The 20,911-nt window shown below is 41.3% G+C and overlaps 1 protein-coding gene across 2 annotated transcripts in view; it reads right to left on the bottom strand.

The window, feature by feature from the left end:
• Positions 1-20,911, bottom strand: part of UNC13B (unc-13 homolog B) — a 212,838-nt gene that overhangs the window by 18,621 nt on the left and 173,306 nt on the right. For both annotated transcript variants that reach the window (XM_062599298.1, XM_062599297.1), the window contains exons 27-33: positions 17,965-18,061; positions 17,038-17,181; positions 16,814-16,891; positions 15,748-15,825; positions 8,838-8,926; positions 5,498-5,650; positions 3,403-3,526 (exon numbers count right to left, since the gene is read on the bottom strand). In XM_062599298.1, the coding sequence (XP_062455282.1) occupies positions 3,403-3,526; positions 5,498-5,650; positions 8,838-8,926; positions 15,748-15,825; positions 16,814-16,891; positions 17,038-17,181; positions 17,965-18,061 (763 nt within the window). The remainder of the gene's footprint in view (positions 1-3,402; positions 3,527-5,497; positions 5,651-8,837; positions 8,927-15,747; positions 15,826-16,813; positions 16,892-17,037; positions 17,182-17,964; positions 18,062-20,911) is intronic.

A 20,911-nucleotide genomic window follows, 5' to 3' on the forward strand; every position in this document is an offset into this window, starting at 1 on the left:
TATTAAACACTGAGAAGATAGTTTTTAAAATAGGAATAAAAAAGGGGGAAAAATTCCACTTGTTACATATATCCGGGCATGTGTTCAGTTCACAGACCTTCTAGCAGGACTCATGCAGACAGTCAAAACTACAGCATTTTACTCAAGCTTAGGACAGCCCCCTCTCCCCACCACAGGGCAGCTTTGGACATTTTCACTTCTAGCTATTGCAGGAGAGAGGATGCATTTAAGCTGCCCAGAAGTTAAGAAAGGTTTCAGAAAAACCTCTCAAAACAACACTCCTGCACCACAGAATAACTCGCAGAAGATGCTAAAGAACAACCAGTCAAGAAATCACATAGAAAAAAAAAATCTATCTGCAGCTTGAAGAAGATTTTGTTTCTAGCTTGGACTATGTTCTCGTTAAGTGGAGAAAAGTCTGCCCAGAGTAGAGAAAAGCAGAGCAGGGGCAAGCACAAATGGAGGTTCACGTAAATGGGCTGCTGTGTACCATGTGAAATAAAGGAGAGGCTTCAGAGGAATCATCTGTGTGCAAATTAAGCAGCTCTTCACTCATCTGATCAGCCACTGATGAAAGGCTGGAGTTTCATGCTAAGCATGGAGGGAAAGAAGGAAAAGTATATCTAGTCCTGCTAATATCTTCAAGTGATGTGCACTTATCCCTCAAATAAGAACTCCCAGAGCGCTATGTTTGCATATCCTCTCATCCAAGACACAGAATACTAATTAAATGTTGATCTTTACTTAAAACTAGTGAGGTGTGAACTGCTCTGTGAATTACTGGCGATCATGTTGCTATTAATCTCACAAACCATGAGCAGTCAGAGCTTAGAGAGGTAGATGCCAGTCATTTGAGAGCCATTTGAGAGTCATTGGGAGCTCAGGTCCTTGGAGAGTGAGGCTCTAAAACTGCCCCTTTCCCATTAGAGTGTCCACAGGCAGTAGCTGCCCATGATCCCTCATCTGAATACCCCCCACACATACACACAAAACCCTCCAGGAGTAGCAGAAAATGAGAGGACAGATCAGATTTTCTTCCCTGTGTAATACAGGCTGAGCTAATTCAAGTGGAATAAATCAGTCCAGAGAATAACGGGCTGTTAAAGCACTATGCAGTGACAAGGTCATGCCGAGTTAAACGCTCTTCTGTGTTCCCAGCAGAAAACCTTCTGGCTGCTTATGCTTTCCATAACCACCGTTAAAAATACTTTTACACCTCTAGTAAGTTTACAGAAAAGGGAGAAAAATCATTCCAAACATAAAAGGGACTCTTTTCTACCATGAGAATCTCTTACTTCTAAAGAGCCGCAGAGGAATTTTAGGAGGGAAAACCCCATCCAACATCTTTCAAACATGCAGAGGGTACAATTAGGGCCTTCTCTTGCTGAGGGCAGAGAAGAAAGTGATTTAGGGTGCCTGGGGCTGCTTCTGAGTATGATGTTCCATCCTTTATGAGGAAATAAAATACGTAGAGGTGCACAGCAGAGAAACAGAATAGCAAGGAGAAAGTCCAGCTTTTGTCTACATTACCAGCCCAGAGCTGCAGTCCTGCCAGCCTTCACCACCAGTGTGCTGAAGATCTGGCGGTGACAGAATACAGCACCATGTCCCAAGGGATAACTGACCCTCCTCACCTTGCAAGCAGGGTTTCATCCCTGTAGCCCATCTAGCCTCATGGCAGGTCCCTGCTCAGGGACTGCAGAAGGGGCCGTTTCATTCACTGCTTTGTCCACAACCTTCTGAAGCCTTTCTGAAACAGCTACTCTTTTTCCAGGTCAGACTAGTTCAGCGTTCTCACTATGATACAATTGATCAAATAGCCAAAAATTCAGCTACGATCATTTCACATTATCTCAGAAAACTGATGCTATGCATCACTGCACAAAGAGTCTCTCAATTTGAAATTGAAGTAATGGCAACATGAAACTACTTGTAAAAAAATAAAAATAAAAAAACAAAGAGTGACTTACAGCAACATGCTGCAGGCTAGCAGGACTGTCTGAATACAGTTATTGCCTTCCTCATGATACAAGCACTGAAGCACCCTCCTACTCCACCTTTAAAATTCAAAATCAGCAAGTATAAAGCCCAAGCAGCTCCTCTCTGAGGCCCTTGATCTCACTGCTTCCATTCTTAAGGGGTCATGATAATGCTGCTCTTGCATGATAATTTTAGCATTTCTCCCCAAAGACTCTTTTTATAGAAGTTCAGCAAAGGAATACACATTCCAAACTCTTAAAATTAGGGTTTTTTATCCTTTATAAATTCAAAGGAAAACACAAATGATCACACCAAATCCGAGCTCAGAGCAAGTAGCATCTTGCAAGTTTGTGCCTCATGCTCATCAGTAAGTATGACAGCACACTAGGTCTCAGCAGCTCTACTTAATGCTGTCATCATCAAGGCCAGAGACAAAGACCTTCTCTCTCTCAAAGCAAGGAATACCCAGTGGAAGTTGCAACTTTACATCGATACACTACAGCCCAAGAAATCCATTCAATATATGTAGGCAGCTGCTGAATAATGAATACCTCTATCGTCCTGCCTACTACTAGGATAAAATATATCAGCATAATTTAGCCATTAGTCCACTCCAACGCACACATGAAAAGCAGTTTGGCATCATCTCCAAATAATAAGGTTATAGCCCAGACTTCATGCTACCTACCAACTGCGCGTCATCCCCCAGCGTAGCTGGACATATGTGACTTAGGTTTAATCAGCTTCTGTGGTTTCTCAAAATTAGGAAAGAGGCTAATTCGCTTTTGTTAAAATGTCAAAACATCTCATGACACATTCATTGAGCATGTCCATGCAGTTGAACAATTATATAAAAGGCTGCTTTTGAAGGCAAACTATCTAGACATGCTTCCAACTCCCCAGCACCGGAGATGCAGAAACCATGAGAGCTCTAACTAATGTTAAAGCCTGGGGTCATTAAAAAGCAATTCCAAATTAGTCACATCTACACAGAGAGACAGATGAATAATAGATGACAGTAATTAGACAAAAGAGTTTACAGGTGTTAATCTAACACCATGAAGGCAACATCAATTGCCAGATAATCCCATATACACACTTTCTCTAAAGGAATGTCATTCCTAATTAATGTAATCTGATATTCTTGACAGCCACTACTTTGGGATCATGGATTTTGAATTGCTGTGCTTCTAGAGTGTGTCCTCTTTACCTTGTAACCTTGAAACAAATAGAGCTTGAAACCTTGACGCTAATAGAGCTGCTTTCTTACTTTGCTAGGTTACAGACACCTCTTTCCTTTCCAGAGCAGGCTAATGCACAGACTGATTTATCTGTACAGAAGACTCAGTTGGTCAAGGAGCTAAGTTATAGAGGGAATGCTAACACTTTCTGCTATGAGTCAGGAAGGAGAAAATGCTTTACCGTATGGTCTGTAAGAGGAGGCAGCACAATCAGCTTCTCCATGGTATTCATTACCACCCTCCAGAGCTCTTTCAGCACCCGTTTCAACACTGTCTTTTCACACACAGTTGCAAATAGTGTCAGGCTGCAGGGAGAGAGTAATAATTCAGTAAGTACCAGAAATGCAATTTGCAATCAGAAAGGAGATGTGTATGTGAGAATCAGTTTTGCCCCATCCAAAAAATGTTTCTCATAATGATTGCTTTATGGGAAAAATCTTCCCTTTTCGTAAAGGGCAGTCTATTTTCATCCTTGGAGTTCTAGCACTAGTGACATTTGGCCAAAATGAGTTCTTGACCTTTCTGAGCTCTGTCATTTCTGTTTATTGAGCCAGGGATCACAGAAGACATCACTGAATTATGGTAGCTGGGAATATCTCAGGTAAGATCAGTTACTATTACACCGGTTCCTTTTAAGAAGATACTTTCTACTGTATAGGGCAGACAAAGTATATAGGAGAAAGTCATAAAAAATATAGAAAAATGTTTTTAAGCTTGAACAGATTATTAAAATAATCATAGTTGGCTTCCTAAACTAATACTTCCCAGTTATGCAGAAGTTCCTGCAAACGCACTTCTGATGGTTGCTGAAGTTCCTTAACAAACCACCTCTGGAATCACATCAAGGCATTTCTTGAATTCCTCTGCACTTTGCTGCAATTGCCTTCTCCATCAAGCACCTGCCGTATGTTTATTGCCTTTTATAGAAAGCAGTTCTGCATATCTCCCTATTTATTCCTCCTTTACTATTGTACAGGCTACCAAAAAGGGTAAGAAATAATAGATCCATCTTTAGGGTCCCACAGTCCTTTCCCGTGTTGTTTGCTAACCACCCTGGGAAAGCTACAAAACAGGAATTCTACAGCAGTAGTAGCGCCAACTCTTCTACACTGTGTAACATCTTCTCCCAGATTTCTTGTTTTCCCATAGCTGGTTAGAGAGCACATGAACAAAACTGAACAGAGACAGGACTGATGTGATGTATGCAGGATGCAGGAGTCATTAAAAAAGACTTTTCTTCCATATAAGCGTGAAGAAAATAACCCAGGCTCAGATTATCAACCTCAAAATGACCTGCTCTGCAGCTGGATGAAAAGCTGCCAGCACCCCAATTTCCCAATGATACAAAGGCAGAATACAAAAGACGACAGCTTTTCAGGATTAGTAAAGGCACGTACGGAAAAAGCTCAAAGAAATGAGACAGGTCCTAGATGTATTGATTGCTGCAGAATCATTTGCTATACGGTGACTTGAAAGAAAAATGGAACGATCAAGTACAGAAAACAAGCAAAGAAACTATTTCTCAAACTTTTAAATAGCCTTCACTTGTCTCACAGCATTTATCATCTAAATTGCTGGCTACACCATTCAAAACAAAGGACTGTTGTGTATCATCAAGAAAATTAATTTCTACAATAATTAAAAACTATATCACTTTGTAGATCAAGGTTTAGCTGATAAGAATTATGTGCTATTAGCAGCAAAATGTCCCTGAACAGTTGAATAATGCTGCATAGCATTAATGGCAACAGTTAATTAAAACAATGGATCTACAATTCAATTGATTCAAACTAGATGTGCAGAAATGTATCTCAGCTAGTGCAAAAGCTTATTTGCTAGCCAGAACAGCACTTGGAACGGCCAGAACACACAAGCTTAGTGTGATATACTGGGATACTGAGTAGTGTATGCATCCAGTACATATTACAGTGCAATTTGTACAGGAGAAAACTGTAGCTACTGAACTTATAATTTACTGTGTGCCTCATAGTCTTCGCACTACCTGATGAGCAGTGTGCTTTGCTGGTATCTATAACTGTCAGAGGGAGGAAGGAAGAACTGAAAATGAATTATGGCAGTGAAGGAAAGCTGAAGAAATACATGAACCATGGCTTGGGGAGAGGCAGATTTGGGAAAGACAGACATTAACTCTACCTGATAATTCAGAGGCTGCACATTTCAAGAACCACCCAAGAACACAGAGCTATTTTTCCTTCTCCACCCTGTTCCCAATTTGATGCACTGCACACATGAGACATATCTGAACACACTCTTACTTTCCATCCAGAAAATCCATCAACGGCCTCAGGACATTATCTGCATCTTGTGCCACAGTGTTTCTGGCATTAGCAGGAACATTTCCCGTTCCTTTCACTTGACAAAGGATATCAGACATTTGCTTGACACAGTCATCAATACGAGTCTGAAAGCTGGACAGGTAAAAGAGAAGCAAGAATGATTATCTGTGGCACAGATCTCACCTCTAGTACACAAGGTAAAACATTTCAAGCCCGTAAACTGCGCACTCAGTTATATATTCTTCCTTCCCGAGGTTTCCTGCTTATTTCCTCACAGTGTTCATTATAAAGGCACATGCTATTCAGATCCTTACGCACATCATCTTCAGACAGCACATCACCTGGGAACACAGACACAAGTCATACTTGGGGAGTTTGTTCTTTCTGCTTGCAAAGAGAAACGATCCTTTGTTGTTTTCTAGAAATGCAGTTATTCTTAGCCCAAAGCCTTACATATCTTTGCCTTCTACACACAGTGTTATACCAGAGAGAGCAAGATTCGATACGGAACGATGGCAGGACACACGCACAACTCCAAGCATGTGAGAGTCCATCGGCAGCAATCTGGCTATGATCAATCAGAGGCCAAGCCTTTAAAATCACAGAGACAGTCTTGAAGGCAGATACAGGTTGAAACCAGTCCACTGTGTACAGCCCACATTATCCTGAAATATCAGGACTGGATGTGGGGTTTAGCTATATAATGAGCAGCATTCCTGTAATGATGTGACTTGCAAGCCATTAAAGTGCAGTTACCTTTCCATCTCTTACTGCTAAGAGGAGATTTAAAATGAAATAATACAACGGTTAGATATGATGAACACCACGGCAGAGCTGTCAACCTACTGATTCAGCAAATAAAGGGAAATGCTTTGATATTTAAAAGAACAATTACTAACAATATGTATTACGAGTGACATTTAGTGATCTACTAATAGCACAGAGGTTTGAAACTGTGAAGTGAAACCAGTGCTAGAAACTAGGGTAAAGACTTAAGAGCAGGAACCCAGGTTTGGAAGCCACTTTTTTTAACTGTGTAAGTAGCCTGAGCTTCTACTGTGTGAATCACCAGGAAGCACCCCTCCCAGCATACACCACCTTCCCGCTGCTCTACCCTTCCTTCCCCCACTCATCACCTCTTTCCTTTCCTGCATCGCAGCCTCCAGTCTCATGATCCTCCCTGCCCACTTCTAACCTTCTTCGCGCTGCAGTTCCAGATAGACATAAGAGCTCTCTCCGCACACAGCCTCCATTTCCACTTTCCCCATTTTTGGCAGAGGAGGGCTTGCAGCAGCCAATTGTGGCTGCAACACCAGCTTAGCCAGAGACATAAGCCACATCAGGTGTGCTAGGAAAACCAGTACCAGGAATTGCTTGCACTGCTGACAGTCCTAATTCTGTTACAGGCTAATCCTACCCCACAGTTCTCCCAAACACTGCATCTGTTGTGGGATCCTGCTTCAAGATGCTGTAAACCTCCAGCTGGGGGAAGAAAAACAACAGTATCTCTTAAAAGATTAAAAAAAAAAAAAAGGTAAAATTGTCACCAATGATGAAACCTGGTAAATCAGTTACTGTGGTAACAGTTTCACCTGAATTTGAAGCTCATGTAAAGGCACAGCTCACCAAGAACCCTCCGCAACACTAAGGTAAAAGACAACCTCACCTAGGCTGTCAGACAGGGCCTTCTGCTCCCTGATTCTTACAGGATTTCCTCCCTTCCCTCCTACTGCCTCCAGGAACAAAACAGCAATCAGCCTTGCATGAAGTGTGAACTCTTTCAGGGTTCCCTTTCCCTGAGAAATCCTGTAAAGCGGAAAATGTTTCTGTGTCCAGACACAATCATTCCTCAGTGCAAAGGTGGCAGGACTCTCGGGGTGCGGGCTGCTTTCCCAGCAGGTGCAATTAGCTCACACAGATGAAGCAAAGTGAGATCTGCAGTGTCAGGTGTGCACAGTGTTGTGGGTGCAGCTCCTTGCAGACCCTGCAGAGAGTACTGTGGATATTGGTTTTACCTCCCACATTTACATCCTTCAGGAAAAGGCTTCACTCGTACAGCAAACTACAGCTCTGCTTTTCATTCTCTCTTGCTGTTAAGGAGCAGGTGAAGCAGCTGAGCCCTCTGACTGGTTAAATCTCTTGCTGGCACGCCTCTCTAAAACACTGCCTGGTATGTGTGCTGGTACTGAATAATCTCTTTAAATTATATTTGCAAATGTCAAGATTCAACCCTAATTGTCTTGTAGCGGTGACACCACAGAGACAGGTGTCAGGTAACAAGACTCACCCCCTCATTATGATTCCTCACTCATCCGCCCTCTAATAATGAACCTTATTGTTTCAGATTAGTTACAGTCTGAACCTCTGCTTGTTGCTACGCCATCCATTAGTGGCAATGGGAGCTACCCACTTAGCACTGTGTGCTGAAATCCAAATAGGCGCCGACAAATGCCACAGTGATTTTTGGTCATAAGCGCTGCAAATCTATAGACTGCAGGAAGCTAAGTTGGCACAATTTGCTTTATTCCCCTCCCCTATGTTTAAGCTGTACCACTCTACATGCCTGCATTAATCTTATTATAACGCACAACATGAAATAAATGAGGTTTATCATAAGAAATCGTTATTCTTGAAGATCAGCTGGGAACCCTCAATTTCTAGATTTTGTTTAGTTGATACAATAATTTTGCACTGAGGCAAGAATATAAAGTTGAGCACATTTTTTACCTTAAGGTAAATCGTATCATGTTTTGAAACAAAACTTAATTGCCAACAATTATTCTGGCGATTCTTTAAAGAGCTTCTCCCTTTGAAACACTGGAAAACACCATTCATTGCAACATTAAACTAAGTCAATCTCAAATTCTAAACCTGTTTCCCTCTTATTCCAAAATTCATTTAACAATCAGAAATCACTCAGCTGTTTCATATGTTCAGAGCAGAATGTTTAAACAAGAATGTTGTTGCATAAACGCTAAGCTGGAAACCGCTTTCAGAGTAATAAAAGAGCAGGCAATTGACTGCACTGACAAGCACTGTTTACAGAAAAAAAAAAAAAACAGTCAATGTAATTTCAAATACATTTCACAGCTGAGAGATCTCTATGTTACCTTTCTATGTAAAGCAATATAGAAAACAGACTTCTCAAACCATTTCTCAATTCTTTATGTGGTCCCAGCATTTGAAAGGCCATGAATTCATGACAAAAAGAAAAATGCAATACAGCTGACATGAGTTTCTTTTCTCTTTTTAATCTCAACAAATGAGGCTAGATGAAAGAAAGGAACGCTTTTAGGACTGAGAACCTAGTTATACTCACCTGTTACCAAACACTGCACTCAGCTCATCCAAAACATTGTTCAGCTTCACCTGGAGCTCTTTGAGATGGTCACTTGCTTCTGTATCCAACTGCAGACGAAAGAAGAAAATTTAGCATGGACCCAGAAGTCAGTCCGCTGTCCTTCACTGTGTTCATGTTTGCTGTTGAGGTCACTGTTAAGTATGTGAACTCTCACCACTGGACTTTGCACACTAGGACTCTCTCCTCCAGTGCCTGTTGCTGTTACAGAAGCTGTGAGATCATCAACAGATACTTGACCAAACAGCAGTAAGAGTTTGCCCTAGGCACAGATATTCTCCCTCACAGTTCTCTTCCTGACACTACTTCAAGTTCAGAAGGATACTTGGCTGTTTTAGATTTGATGTTACTTATGTGTTTCTCCATGCATGATCTTGAAAGATGCTATTTCACCTGCCACCTTAGTATCAGTATTCAAACTTAAGAGGTCCAGCCACTGCTCTAAGAAGACTGCTCCCCAGATATTTTGCAGATATGGACCCAAGTACCACATCAAGAACTGTTGTGCACTGATCACTTTTGCAAAGCATAATCTCAGCTATGTGTGTTTAGCACATGCAACTCTTCTCTCATAAGGATCCAGATAACTTTTAATATACAGCTCTTCAGAGAAGATATATATGTGTGTATATATATATATATATATATATATATATACACACACACACACACACACACACACACACAAAATGGAGCCCAAGCACTACATGTACTTTGCTGACATCTTGGCATGTGCTGTAAGAAGGTACTTGCTCCATCATTCTCAGCCCAAAGCCACCTGTTTCTGCATTCATAAAGTGCTTGTATTCTGGCTGTTTTCATCCCTCCAGCCTTGAAACAAAGCCACTTTCTGAGCAGGCCACCTGTGTGTTAATATAACACCACATGTTCAATGTTTTGGGATCATTTGTCCTGAAAGAGTAACTTTGTAGATAGATTTGTGTTTGCAAGCCAGCAAGCTTCTGCTTGTAAAACAAAAAACAAACTCCAAAAATGTGTGCATTCAGCATTCAGATGTTCAGCTTTACCTCTAAGCAGACTATCTATTTACCAATATAATCAGCCAGATCACAGCACAGTAGCTAGTAATCAGTTTAGATTTTTATGGTATATCCAGGTATGCAGCTACACAAGATTTGAACATGACAGGAATTCCCACTATTGCATTCTGTGCTGAAGGCCTGCTTATATTCTTTAGCATTTGTCAGAGAAAGCCAAGCCTTAGGGGATTTGGAATCTGATCCACTCATTTTCCTATCACAAGCTGGCATGGAAAATTGACTCTATTAGGCATTTGACACAGGGCTAATGAAAGTCCTGGATCAGAATTTAAGAAATGGTGAAAAATATGCAGATGATGATTACTTAAGCCTTATAACTTTATCCATTGCTTTCTGTGATTATATTTCTCTCTTAATATGACCTTGTATTTCTACTACCTTTGTAAGTCCCTTGCTATGAAGGCAGAGGGAAGATAATGTCACACCAAAACAAAGAACAATGTCTGTTGGCGATGTTTGTCATGCCCCTGCACAAGCCTTTCACTCTCACCTTAGCACACAGTGGCAACAAGTCACAAGCTGCCTGGTTCACTATTGATAAGTAACAGCACAGTGCTTTGAATAGTGCTCTGATTTTATCCATTCCTGGTAGACTGGGGCAAGTTCAGCTCATCATTGGCCCAAACATTTCAAGGAACTGTTTTTCCAGTTGGAAAAAAAAGGCCAGAAGAAATTTCTATGGGTCAACTATTCCTCTCTATTTACTTCTACTTCTTTATTAATTACCAGATGTGCGCATGCTGGATCTAGAGATGTTTTAGGTCAGGACCAACAACTTGGTGCCTTGGTTTATGAACTATGCAAGCAATCAACCATTTTACTGTGAAGTGATATGACTAAGAGCCTCTAAGCTTTTCCTTGCTGCTACAGTCTGACCTTCCAGGGAGCAGAAGAAAATCTGCTAGGCAGCTGTCCAGCAAGAAGGGACAGCTGGAGCAGTGCTTCACCATAGGGACAAGCTCCAGTATCCGCAATGAGGAATTGTCTCCTCTCCGGAGCATAAGCTCATGGCTCTCTAGATGCAACTGGCAAGACAGCTGCCCAGACTGACATAGAAGCGCCCAGCCTTACCCCAGGGAAGCAAAGCCAAAGGCAACCCTGACGATGAACGTTCTGGTTAACTGACCACCATGTCCTCTGTCATCCTGTAAAAGCTGTTTTTTTCTGAACAACTACTACTGCAGAAGAAGGAGTATAGATAATATGTTACCAATTACTCATGCTTAGGTATTGGCTCAAAGTAAATTTTATGGAATTACTTGAGCATGAGTTAAGTCCATTAGGAAGGTATAGGCAGGTTTGTATTGCTGTTTCTCATGCATAAGTCACATACTGGTTACAGCGTCCCTGTAGCATATGGTACAGCTGCAAACTGTTCTTTGCCAATATGGTTAAGCACTGATAACAGCTCTCAAATGAAACAGTGACTATTCTGCTGCTCTACCAATGAATTCCAAGCTTATCAGCTGTTATTGATAGTAGGAAGTGCTACTTGGACTGCATGATAAATCTGGCTGGTAGAGCAAAGCAGAAAGCGATATCAGATAGTTGGGTCACTGCCATACGTAAAGTCCAGATGTCACATCCCATCTCTATCGGAAATAAGAGCTCCGCAGGGTTACAATCTCTATTCTGTGCGTGTACAGAAGATGATTCAGATGAAGAAAGCTAATGAAAAGTAATCTGTGCAAAACATGGGACAGCACCCATGGCCAAGTGGCTTCTGATCTCTGAGCAAATGCTCCAATTCTAGCGGAAATAATGGTTGGCACTTCCACAGTACCATATTTGAGATGTTAAATGTGTGGTTTAACTGAGGTGCAAACAAAAACAGGAAAGCACTAGCCTATATTTACATTTTGGGGAACAAAGCAGGGCCCTGTTGATTGTCTGTAAAGACTTAGAACTTGGCAATTCAGAGAATTTGGGCCTCAAAGTCTCATCCAAACAGATAAAAGGCTGGAACCTCAAGTTCTCTGCTAACCTGCATGGTGTTAGTTACAGCACAGTATTATAAATTTCATTTTAGGCTGAACTTCTGCTTCTTTCACAGATGAAACGGAACCCATCAATTTTCTGCTGTGGGCTTCCAAATTCTCCAAGAAATGTCTTTAGTTTGTCCTTCATTTCTATACACAGTGATGAGGAATGAGCAACCAGAACTAGAAGGTGGTTCTTCAGCTACAGAAACTCAGCTCTGTCTTTCTAGATAGTTGATGATGTTAACTAATTCAGATCTTAAAGTCTGTGAAATCATCAGGTCTGACCTGACATAGCAGCAGCTGGAGAATTTTGTCCTGCTATCCTATTTTAGCCACATGCAAGTTGTGGGACTCATCTGGCTACAGCCTGAAGTTACTGATGCTTGTTCTACCACCCTCCACTAGTGCCTGGAAACTTCTCTCTGAAAAGACAGCTGTGAGGCAGGAAGCTAAGCACATTCAACCTCCTTAAAAGGCCTTGCTGCACTGAATTTTCATACTTCTCCCCACTTTCCTATAGATTTCAAAAATGAGAAACCTGGAGAGTTTAACAGTGGCAACAGCTACATGCTTTTCAAATGCTAGAGTGGCCTTATCTAGCTACGGCTCTTGGGAGGCTAACGAGAAGCAATCAGTGCAGAAATGCTCTTTTAAAATAGGTTTCCACAGCACATTTAGCCTCCAAAAGTAGGCAATGCGGTAGGGCAGCTTTTATTTTCAATGTTATGAGTTCATAACTCATGAAAAGGTGAGCAAAATAATGGGCTACAGAGAACCATCTCTCATCAGCAAAATCAAAAAGGCTTACAATGGCCTCAAGGAGAGCATGCAGGGCAGGCTGATGTTTGCAGGAAAACTACAGGGGTGAGCAGAAAATGCAGGTCATGTTAGGTTTAATTAGATAATAGAAGAATTACATAAATGAGGCCAGATGCAGTCAAGAGCTAGCAATGAATATATACATATACATATATATATATATATATATATATCCCATTTTAGCACAGAGCAGCCCAGTTCTAAGAAGTATTTATGTACCCAGTCTCTGTCCAGCACTCACCCCTGACTCCACTGTCCTTTATACTTTGAATGCTAAGTGTCACTCCATAAATGCGTAAGTTTTCAAGATCGGCTTCAGGAATGTTTGAAAGAGCTTCTGAACCACCCTGAAGCTGTTTTGACCCTCTGAGATAACAGACCTCAAAAGGGATAGAAGTATTAATTATAAGCCATAAAAATCATGTAAGAGTTTTTCTTCCTATAATTATATAAAGATTCCTTGCAATCTCAAGCACAGACACAACAGAATTGCTCCTCACAGAGCTCTCTAAAAGGCCTCGATGTCCTACCTTTCCTACCACTACTGTTCATGGACTACGTGATGTCGCACATGAAACCTGGTGATGTTGGACCAATTTTTGCCCTACTTTATGCCTTCCAAGTTTGAAAAAGAATAATAATAATAATAATAATAATAAAAAGTGGAGGTGGAGATTAAGATTCCTCATCTGGGGAAGGAAGCCACTATATTAGGGAGTCTAATTCCATGATATATCTGGGCAAGTACTTCTATTCCTTGTTATGCCATTACACTGCAGTATAATTATTATCTTTTCATTTCCCTAACTTTGTAAAAACTATGACACGAATTTTCTTTGGAGAGTGCTTTGGGACTTGCTGGCAAAGAGCACCAGGGAGCAGTCATATTTATAAGCTCTCCAGAGACTTGAAGAGCTAGTGTTCTGCAGATGGACATGGATCATGTATTCTGTATGCATCAGAAGCAAAAGAAGCCTTGAACATGAAGTAGTTGAAATCAATCCCCAAGTTCTGGCTTCACACACGGTATGTCTAGCTTCACTATTGTTCGAACAACTGAGTATTTAGTACCTAATTCTTAACAACACAGAAGGACACAAGCAGGCAAATAGTTCAAGGTGGCCAGGACATATTACTATGCTACTTTATTAATCCCTCCAAAGAAGCAGATCTGTTTTAGGTACAGCAGCCAGGACAACATTTACATTTGTGCAGGCTGCTGCGTGATGTATAGATGAACATACACCAAATCCACCACACGAACTACAAACTGCCCTTCTTGAAGGAGAGGATAAAACTCTATAGAAATGCATTTCCAACAGCATGTTTGCCTACATGATTCTATTTTCAAAGCTGTTGTCTCACCAACTGATACTCACTAGCCAAGCTTAATCTCCATCAGAGAAGGGACTACTCAAACTACGACGAGGCCTTGTTTACTCTAGCAAAACAGAGGATCTGGCAGGTTTCAATTCAAGAAGCAAAGTACTACATGGTCACCAAGAGGAAAACTCCTGGAGATGGCAAATAATTCAGGCACTTAGCACAACATGATTTATTTCTGGTGATCAGTGGCATCCTAATGAAGTGAACAAGCAGAATTCAAAAAGAAAAAAAAAAAAAGAAATGACTTCCAAAAAACCAGCTTTCTAGCATGTTTACCAGGTCTTTTGTTTGGGTTTTATTGTTCCCAGTCTGGGCTCCTCTCCCTTTTTCTCTTTTTTGGTACAATACAGGGGAAATAGTGCCTTCATTATTTTTGTTCTATGTCAGCTACCACCTGAGGAAAATTTTTAACTGTAGAATTCAGATAATAGGTCTAGGCTACAAGAAGCAGCTGACAGTTCCATTAAATGCATTTTTTTTCCCCAATTTAACATATTAACAGTTAACTTGTTGGTATTTTCAATTCTAAGCATAGGGAAACTCTACCTAATGGTCAGTACTATGCGATAATTTGACAAATTGATTCCTTAAGAGAAATCAAGTGCACATGTATTAAAACTTTATAAATCATTTCACAAATATTTCATCATAACTCTATTTTTTCCTGAAAAAAAGCATTTAGCTACCACTGCTATTACAGCTGAGAAGATATAATTCTAATTCTTGATGTAACTGTAAGAAGTTAGGATTGTTGAGATTGCATGTGAAAGGACAAGATGGGGGTCTCTTGCCTTACAAGATTAATCTTTTAGTAGAGATTTTGCTACTTCATAGAATTCTGCCACTAAGCACGAGAAAGATTTGAAACAGCAATGCAGGCAAAAACTAGCAAAGTGAACTTTCCTCTTGGTATATAGGTCATAGCACAGATTCTACCACAACACAGCCAAAAGAAAATGCACTTAGGCTTTGAAAACAATTTTTCCTAACAGCAGCATCAGCAGCCTTTTCTTCATCTTCCTGAATATTGAAAAGCAATGAAAAAGAAAGAAAGCACACAGATTATATCAGAACAGAAACAGTTATTTAGGGGAGAAAAAAAAATTTATTTTTGTGAGAACAGCCACTTCAGGAAAAAGAAAGGAAAGCTAAGAAATACATCTACATTTATGCACACTTCTGAGTATCCAACAAAGCATGAGCACGTAAGTCAGCACTTGCATATTTGCAATATGTTAGATATTGGACATTTAACATCAGAGGTATTGTCCTACATTTATATAATCTAAAATGACTTGATGTCAACAGTTCTCAGACACATGTCTTACTTCAGAGTCTTGAAACCACCAGCCATGTCCATAACCAGCCTACATGAACACGTTACAGATTCCTCTCTTTCCTCCTCCACTCTATTTTGTTCCTTGAAACATTCCCTCCTGCATCTTATGATAAATTTAGCTGAAAAATCTCCAGGCGTGGCTGTCCCTTCACACTTACTATAGTGCCAGGTGTCACAGGGCTCTCCTCAAGACTGCAGTCTGCAAGTACCAGGATGATGCTAATAACCTAGTAACATTGCAGTAAGAATGAGTAAATAATTACTCAATCTCTTAATGCTCTTACCTCTTTACCCCCCATGGCTTCAAACATCTTCTCCAACTGTACCCGCAGCTGCTGGATATTATTCATAAGGATGCAGGGCTGAAGGGACAAAAGTAGGTGCCTGTTACTGCTCTAGATGCTAACACATTCATCCACTAGTACAGTCTGTGCCTCAGACACCCTCCCCCAAGTACAACTGCCTCCGTGAGTCAAATAGGAGGTAAGGCATAGATCTCAGCACTCAAACCTAAAAAAGGAGCTTTTATTTTCTCCAGCTTGAAATGAAATGGCCAGTTCCAAAAAACCCCAGATCAGCGAATTCTCAGCTGTTGTATTTTCCTCCTCACCTCTATCACTGAGGATAAGTCGAGAAGAAATCAGTGCAAGGACAAGACCCAACTCTCTCCCCTCATGCACTCCAGAAGTCCAAGCTGTTGTTGCCTTCATAGCCTCTTACTGCTGCCATCTACTACTGTGAGTTGTGCAAATCTCAGGTCAGAAGGGGAACTACCAGCCAGATACTACCGGTACTGTCTATACTCAAAGAGGTGTTTGACATTTGCTAGGCCAAGCCTGAGAGCAGTAATCAAAGGCAGCTTGAGGAATAGACTCCTTCTCTCTCTACTTCCATCCCCAAACATAGCTGTGGGAGATACTAAAAACAGCATGGGACAGACCCAGGGCTCAAAAATTAAAGAGCTTGTTTCATTTAATATCCTGAATTTCACTAAATTTGGATTTAAACAGTAAGTTAATTACATAGAGACAAATGTAAACAAAGAGTGCTTCTGAGTTCTGATCTAGAGAACAGCCTATGCCCATCACCTGTCACTCTGATGCAGGATGTAGACAGGCAGAGAATTCCAAGGGGACCTAACATCTCCAAACCCTGTGGATCACCTTTGGGGTCTACTTTTATGTCACGGGTAAGCCAGAATCCAATTCAAAAGTGTATGGATGATGATAAAAACAGTACTGATCATATTTACATCATCCATGTGATCAGATGCAGTGTGCAGGGAAACTTGTTTTGTCACGACAAATTACGTGATTCCTCAGGGTGGAGGAGGAATTCATCACGACTCACCAGTTTCTCCTTGGAGCAGTAGGACTGGAAACTCTTGGAGAGGATATCAGCATACTGCATCAGCACTTTCCCAATTGTCTGTGAAGACAAGGCAGTATTGTTATTGGTCTCCCATCGCTGCAGGAGAACTCCAGGAAAACAAGCCAAAACCACAGAACATTTTGAAGGACCCTATTTTTCATCTTGCTAAAGGCAGACAAACAGTTGGATATTGAGGATATTACCTTAGCAAATCTCCTATTGTAATGAGCAACAATGACAGGGTCTGGGCACTCAAGCTTCTTAATGATCTCGAAGCTTTGATTGAGCTGAGTGAAGACATCCACCACTGAGCAGGAGAACAGAGCATGCTCAGATGTTTGCTGGAACTAAAACAGAAGCACACAGTCATTCTCAGATGGAAAGGTCTGAAACACACAGCTGGCATTTCACGCTTATCTCGTCATCTGCAGTCCTGGAGGCAGAACACCTTCACAAAAACCCACATCTTCCTCATAATTAGTCCAAGTTCTCCAAGAGGCCCAGGGGAGCTAAACAGCCAATTCTGCTGGGTTTATAGGTTTACCGACCTTCATCAGCTAGGATTTGACAATCCTAGTGTGCAGTGTGATGCTGAGACCCTTAACGAATGCATTGCTTGCCTGTCCGTTAATGAGTAAAGAAAAGAGGATTTTTTTTTTAATATGGAGACATTAAGAGGAATGCTGACATCAGCATCACATCACAGGCTACAACACCAGTCACTGAAAAAAATGCAAGGCTCATGCTCACCATTGGAAATACTCAGCAAACTAAGAAATAAAATTAATCTGTAGGTGGATTAAGGTCATAGTCTCACTGCTGTGATTAAACACATGCTAAGTGCCTTATATTTCAATTACGTATCTCACAAACACAAGGAGATGAGAGCGCACCAAGCCACTGACTGAAAGATTAATAGCAGCAGAACACAACAGGCATAAATGAATGGTTTGCACGTCGCTATTAGTTTAAAACAGCTCTTTGTGACCTGTACACAAATGTACTAGATAAACAAGTTCCCTATTGCAAAAAGTACTGCATCTTCCCTTTGTACAACAGCTGAATTTACAGTGTTATTATTTGGTTCTGGACACTAAATAGTGCAGCCCTCCTTTCAGTGACCTACATACCCCATCTTTTTTATCTCTCTCCAGAGCACCATGCAAGAATTCCAAAGAAACATCTTCATTTTCATCCAGCCACTGCATCACAAACTGCTCAAACCACCTGGAAGAGGGACAGGAAAGACAAGATACAGCATGAAATAGAGTACCCCAAATAGACCTTTCCCCAGGACAGATCCATCCCTGTAGCATCCAGCAGATGTTCAGATGATCTAATTACCCCCAGAATAACATCTTGCCCTTCCTCTTTCCCCAACACTACTGTCAAGATCAGTGGCGCTCTTTCAGTAAGTCTCATGGAAAGCATGCTTCTGTTAGTTGCCTGAACGCTATTATCTATGTATCCCACCAAAATCTCCCCAAATGCTCTAACCGGTTCACAAACTACCACTGAGTAGGGCCTATACCATCACTTGGGCTGGATCAGCAGAATGCAGCATGGCCCAGTCTCTGCAGACTGCTGGTCCTGTGTTATTTTTGTCCTTCTTCCCTATATTTTCTCTTCCTTGGTACCTTCCCCATTTTCCCTTGGGTTCCTTCTTTACCTTTTCCCAGCATCTCAGAACGTTTTTATTGCCTTTTCCTCCCTTTTTATTCATGTGTTACACAAGAGAATGAAGACCTCCATACCCACTGTCTGTGTGCAATGAGAGACGCACCACACTGCATTTGGACTTACCATTTTACATTTAAGAGATACAAATGAGCACAAAGGGAGGAAAAGGCACTGTTTTCCAGGGCCCTGTAGCCACTTAATCTGCAGATAGAGGCTCTGCTCTGGAGTGCCAGGAGGGAGAAGTGAGGTTAGAAATTTTGTGCTTTAATCCTGTTCTCCCCTTCCTCCAGCCTTTTCCAGAACATGCACCCATTTCTTTCATCTGATGATCTCACTGTGAGGGTGCCTGAGTAAGATTAACTTCTGGTGATAGCATAGACCATCCTCTAAGACTTGCAAGAAGCTGGTCAGGCCTGAAATAGCACTTCATCAGATTTTTAAAGAAGTTTAAATTCGTTTTACAAGAAAACTGCAAGCCCGACAGCCTTGCAACATGATCAAGTCCCTGAGATCAGCAGGCCCTAGAAGCAAGACAAGTTTTGTATCTGTCCCCTCTCCTCACTTGGGAGGAAAAGCTAAACGGTAGTGCAGAATATGAGAGGTAGGGGAGCAAGATGGGAGATGCCAAACAGGCAAGGTGAGAAGCAGCTTTAGTGATGGGATTCCAGAGCTTGGAGAGCAGGTCATCCCTCTGGGTCCCTGCTATTTGGGACAGTCACACAGTAGAAGTGGGAGGGGCATTGTCTGTGCTTAAGCAAAAACACAGCACTTAAGCCTTTATCTAAATGTCTGTCTAGGGTCTGTTATTCAGATCTATCATGTGGAAGTGCCAATGTACTGCAGCTGAAGTAAATCTTAATTTCAAATATTACTAAACAGCAGTGACAAACAAGGAAAAAAGTGCGCACGTTTGATTTCAGTCCATACAAAAGATTATTATGTGAGCTTCACAACAGAGTACAACCTCCTCTAAACAAGCAGCTGTGTTCACACAGATCGTGCTAATTATGGGCTGAGTTTGCAAAGAGCATGAAAGCATGTGCCAGACATGAGAGGGAGATCAAGAGCAAATTCACAGACAGAGCACACTGGATAATCTTAAATACTCTCTACGCTTTGGAATATAAAGCGCATCGATGCTAATACTGGAAATTGTAACTGACACAGTGTTAAATGCCGACAGCAACCTGCCTATGCAGCGCTATCCAATTCAGACAGCAACTGAGCAAAATTGTCAGACATATGGACTTCCCATGTTCCTGAAAAATTCCTTTTGACTGCCAGTACAAGCTCTCAAAAGTCAGCATATTTGAGAGTTCCTGTGCTTTGCAAGTTTCTCGTGCTTTCAACATTTTGTTCTTAATTAAAATAGCACATTTTGAAGCTGTAGCTCGATCCTTGCAAGGGAACTCCGCAGTTTACAAGGAAGCAACTTCCAAATCCTCTACCTCTTTCAAAATTCCCAGGCTGCAAGCTGCTTACTGCCTCACCTATACTATAGCATAGGATAGAAAGCACAGAGCCAAAATTGTGGCTTCTGGCATAGAGAAAAGTAGAACTGCTTCTCGATTATCATTCGTCCTTGGTTATTGCGCCATATCCATTACAAAGGACCATGCAGTGTTCAGAACAATCATTGCTCGTCTTTATGGCTACCATATGTCAATATACAAGATTAGTTGCATAGCTATTTTACTGTCTCACCAGATTGCCTAAGCAAAGATGGTGAATAAAGAAAGGGACACTGAGGTTTGGGATTTTGTCATATCTGCTCCCCCACCAAGCCCTGCCATTAAAAAAAATATCTAGGTTCAAAGACTTAAAATGAGCCTTCAAGTGCAAAGTGAACTACTCCAATCAGCTCAGGAAATTCTGTAGCCACATTTGCAAAGCCACTCTCAGCTTCGCCTTTTGCTGGCTGGGAGTAAAACGTAAAAAATTATAAATCATCTATAAATATTTCTAGTTCCTGGACACATTCAGGTGCAAAGTGTGCTTTGAGCTATAATAAAAACGTAGAGTTATCTCAGGCTAAGTATCCCTTTACAGTGTTTTACCACCAGTTTTCAGGCTGCTGGGCAAGCAAGGAGGGACACTGTGAACCATGAAGGCAAATTGTCTATATTCAAAATTATCTAGCACAGAAGCCAGTAAAAAAATAATCTGATTCCATGCAGAAATAGATTCAGAATGTTGTTACCCAGCAAATATCATCTTTGTCCTGTCGCTTTGAATTATCGATCTAGAAGCAAGCGGGGTAATGACTCACGCACCAGCACACAAGGCAGAGGCCAGTGCCGCCACTGCGTGAACAGTCTGTGCTTGCAGAGGTCAGCACAGCCTGACTCAAGACAGCACAGCCCACATCTCCAAACAACTTTTGTACAGAACACACTT

This window comes from Rhea pennata, chromosome Z (assembly GCF_028389875.1).
Source record: "Rhea pennata isolate bPtePen1 chromosome Z, bPtePen1.pri, whole genome shotgun sequence".
Classification (NCBI taxonomy): Eukaryota; Metazoa; Chordata; class Aves; order Rheiformes; family Rheidae; genus Rhea; species Rhea pennata.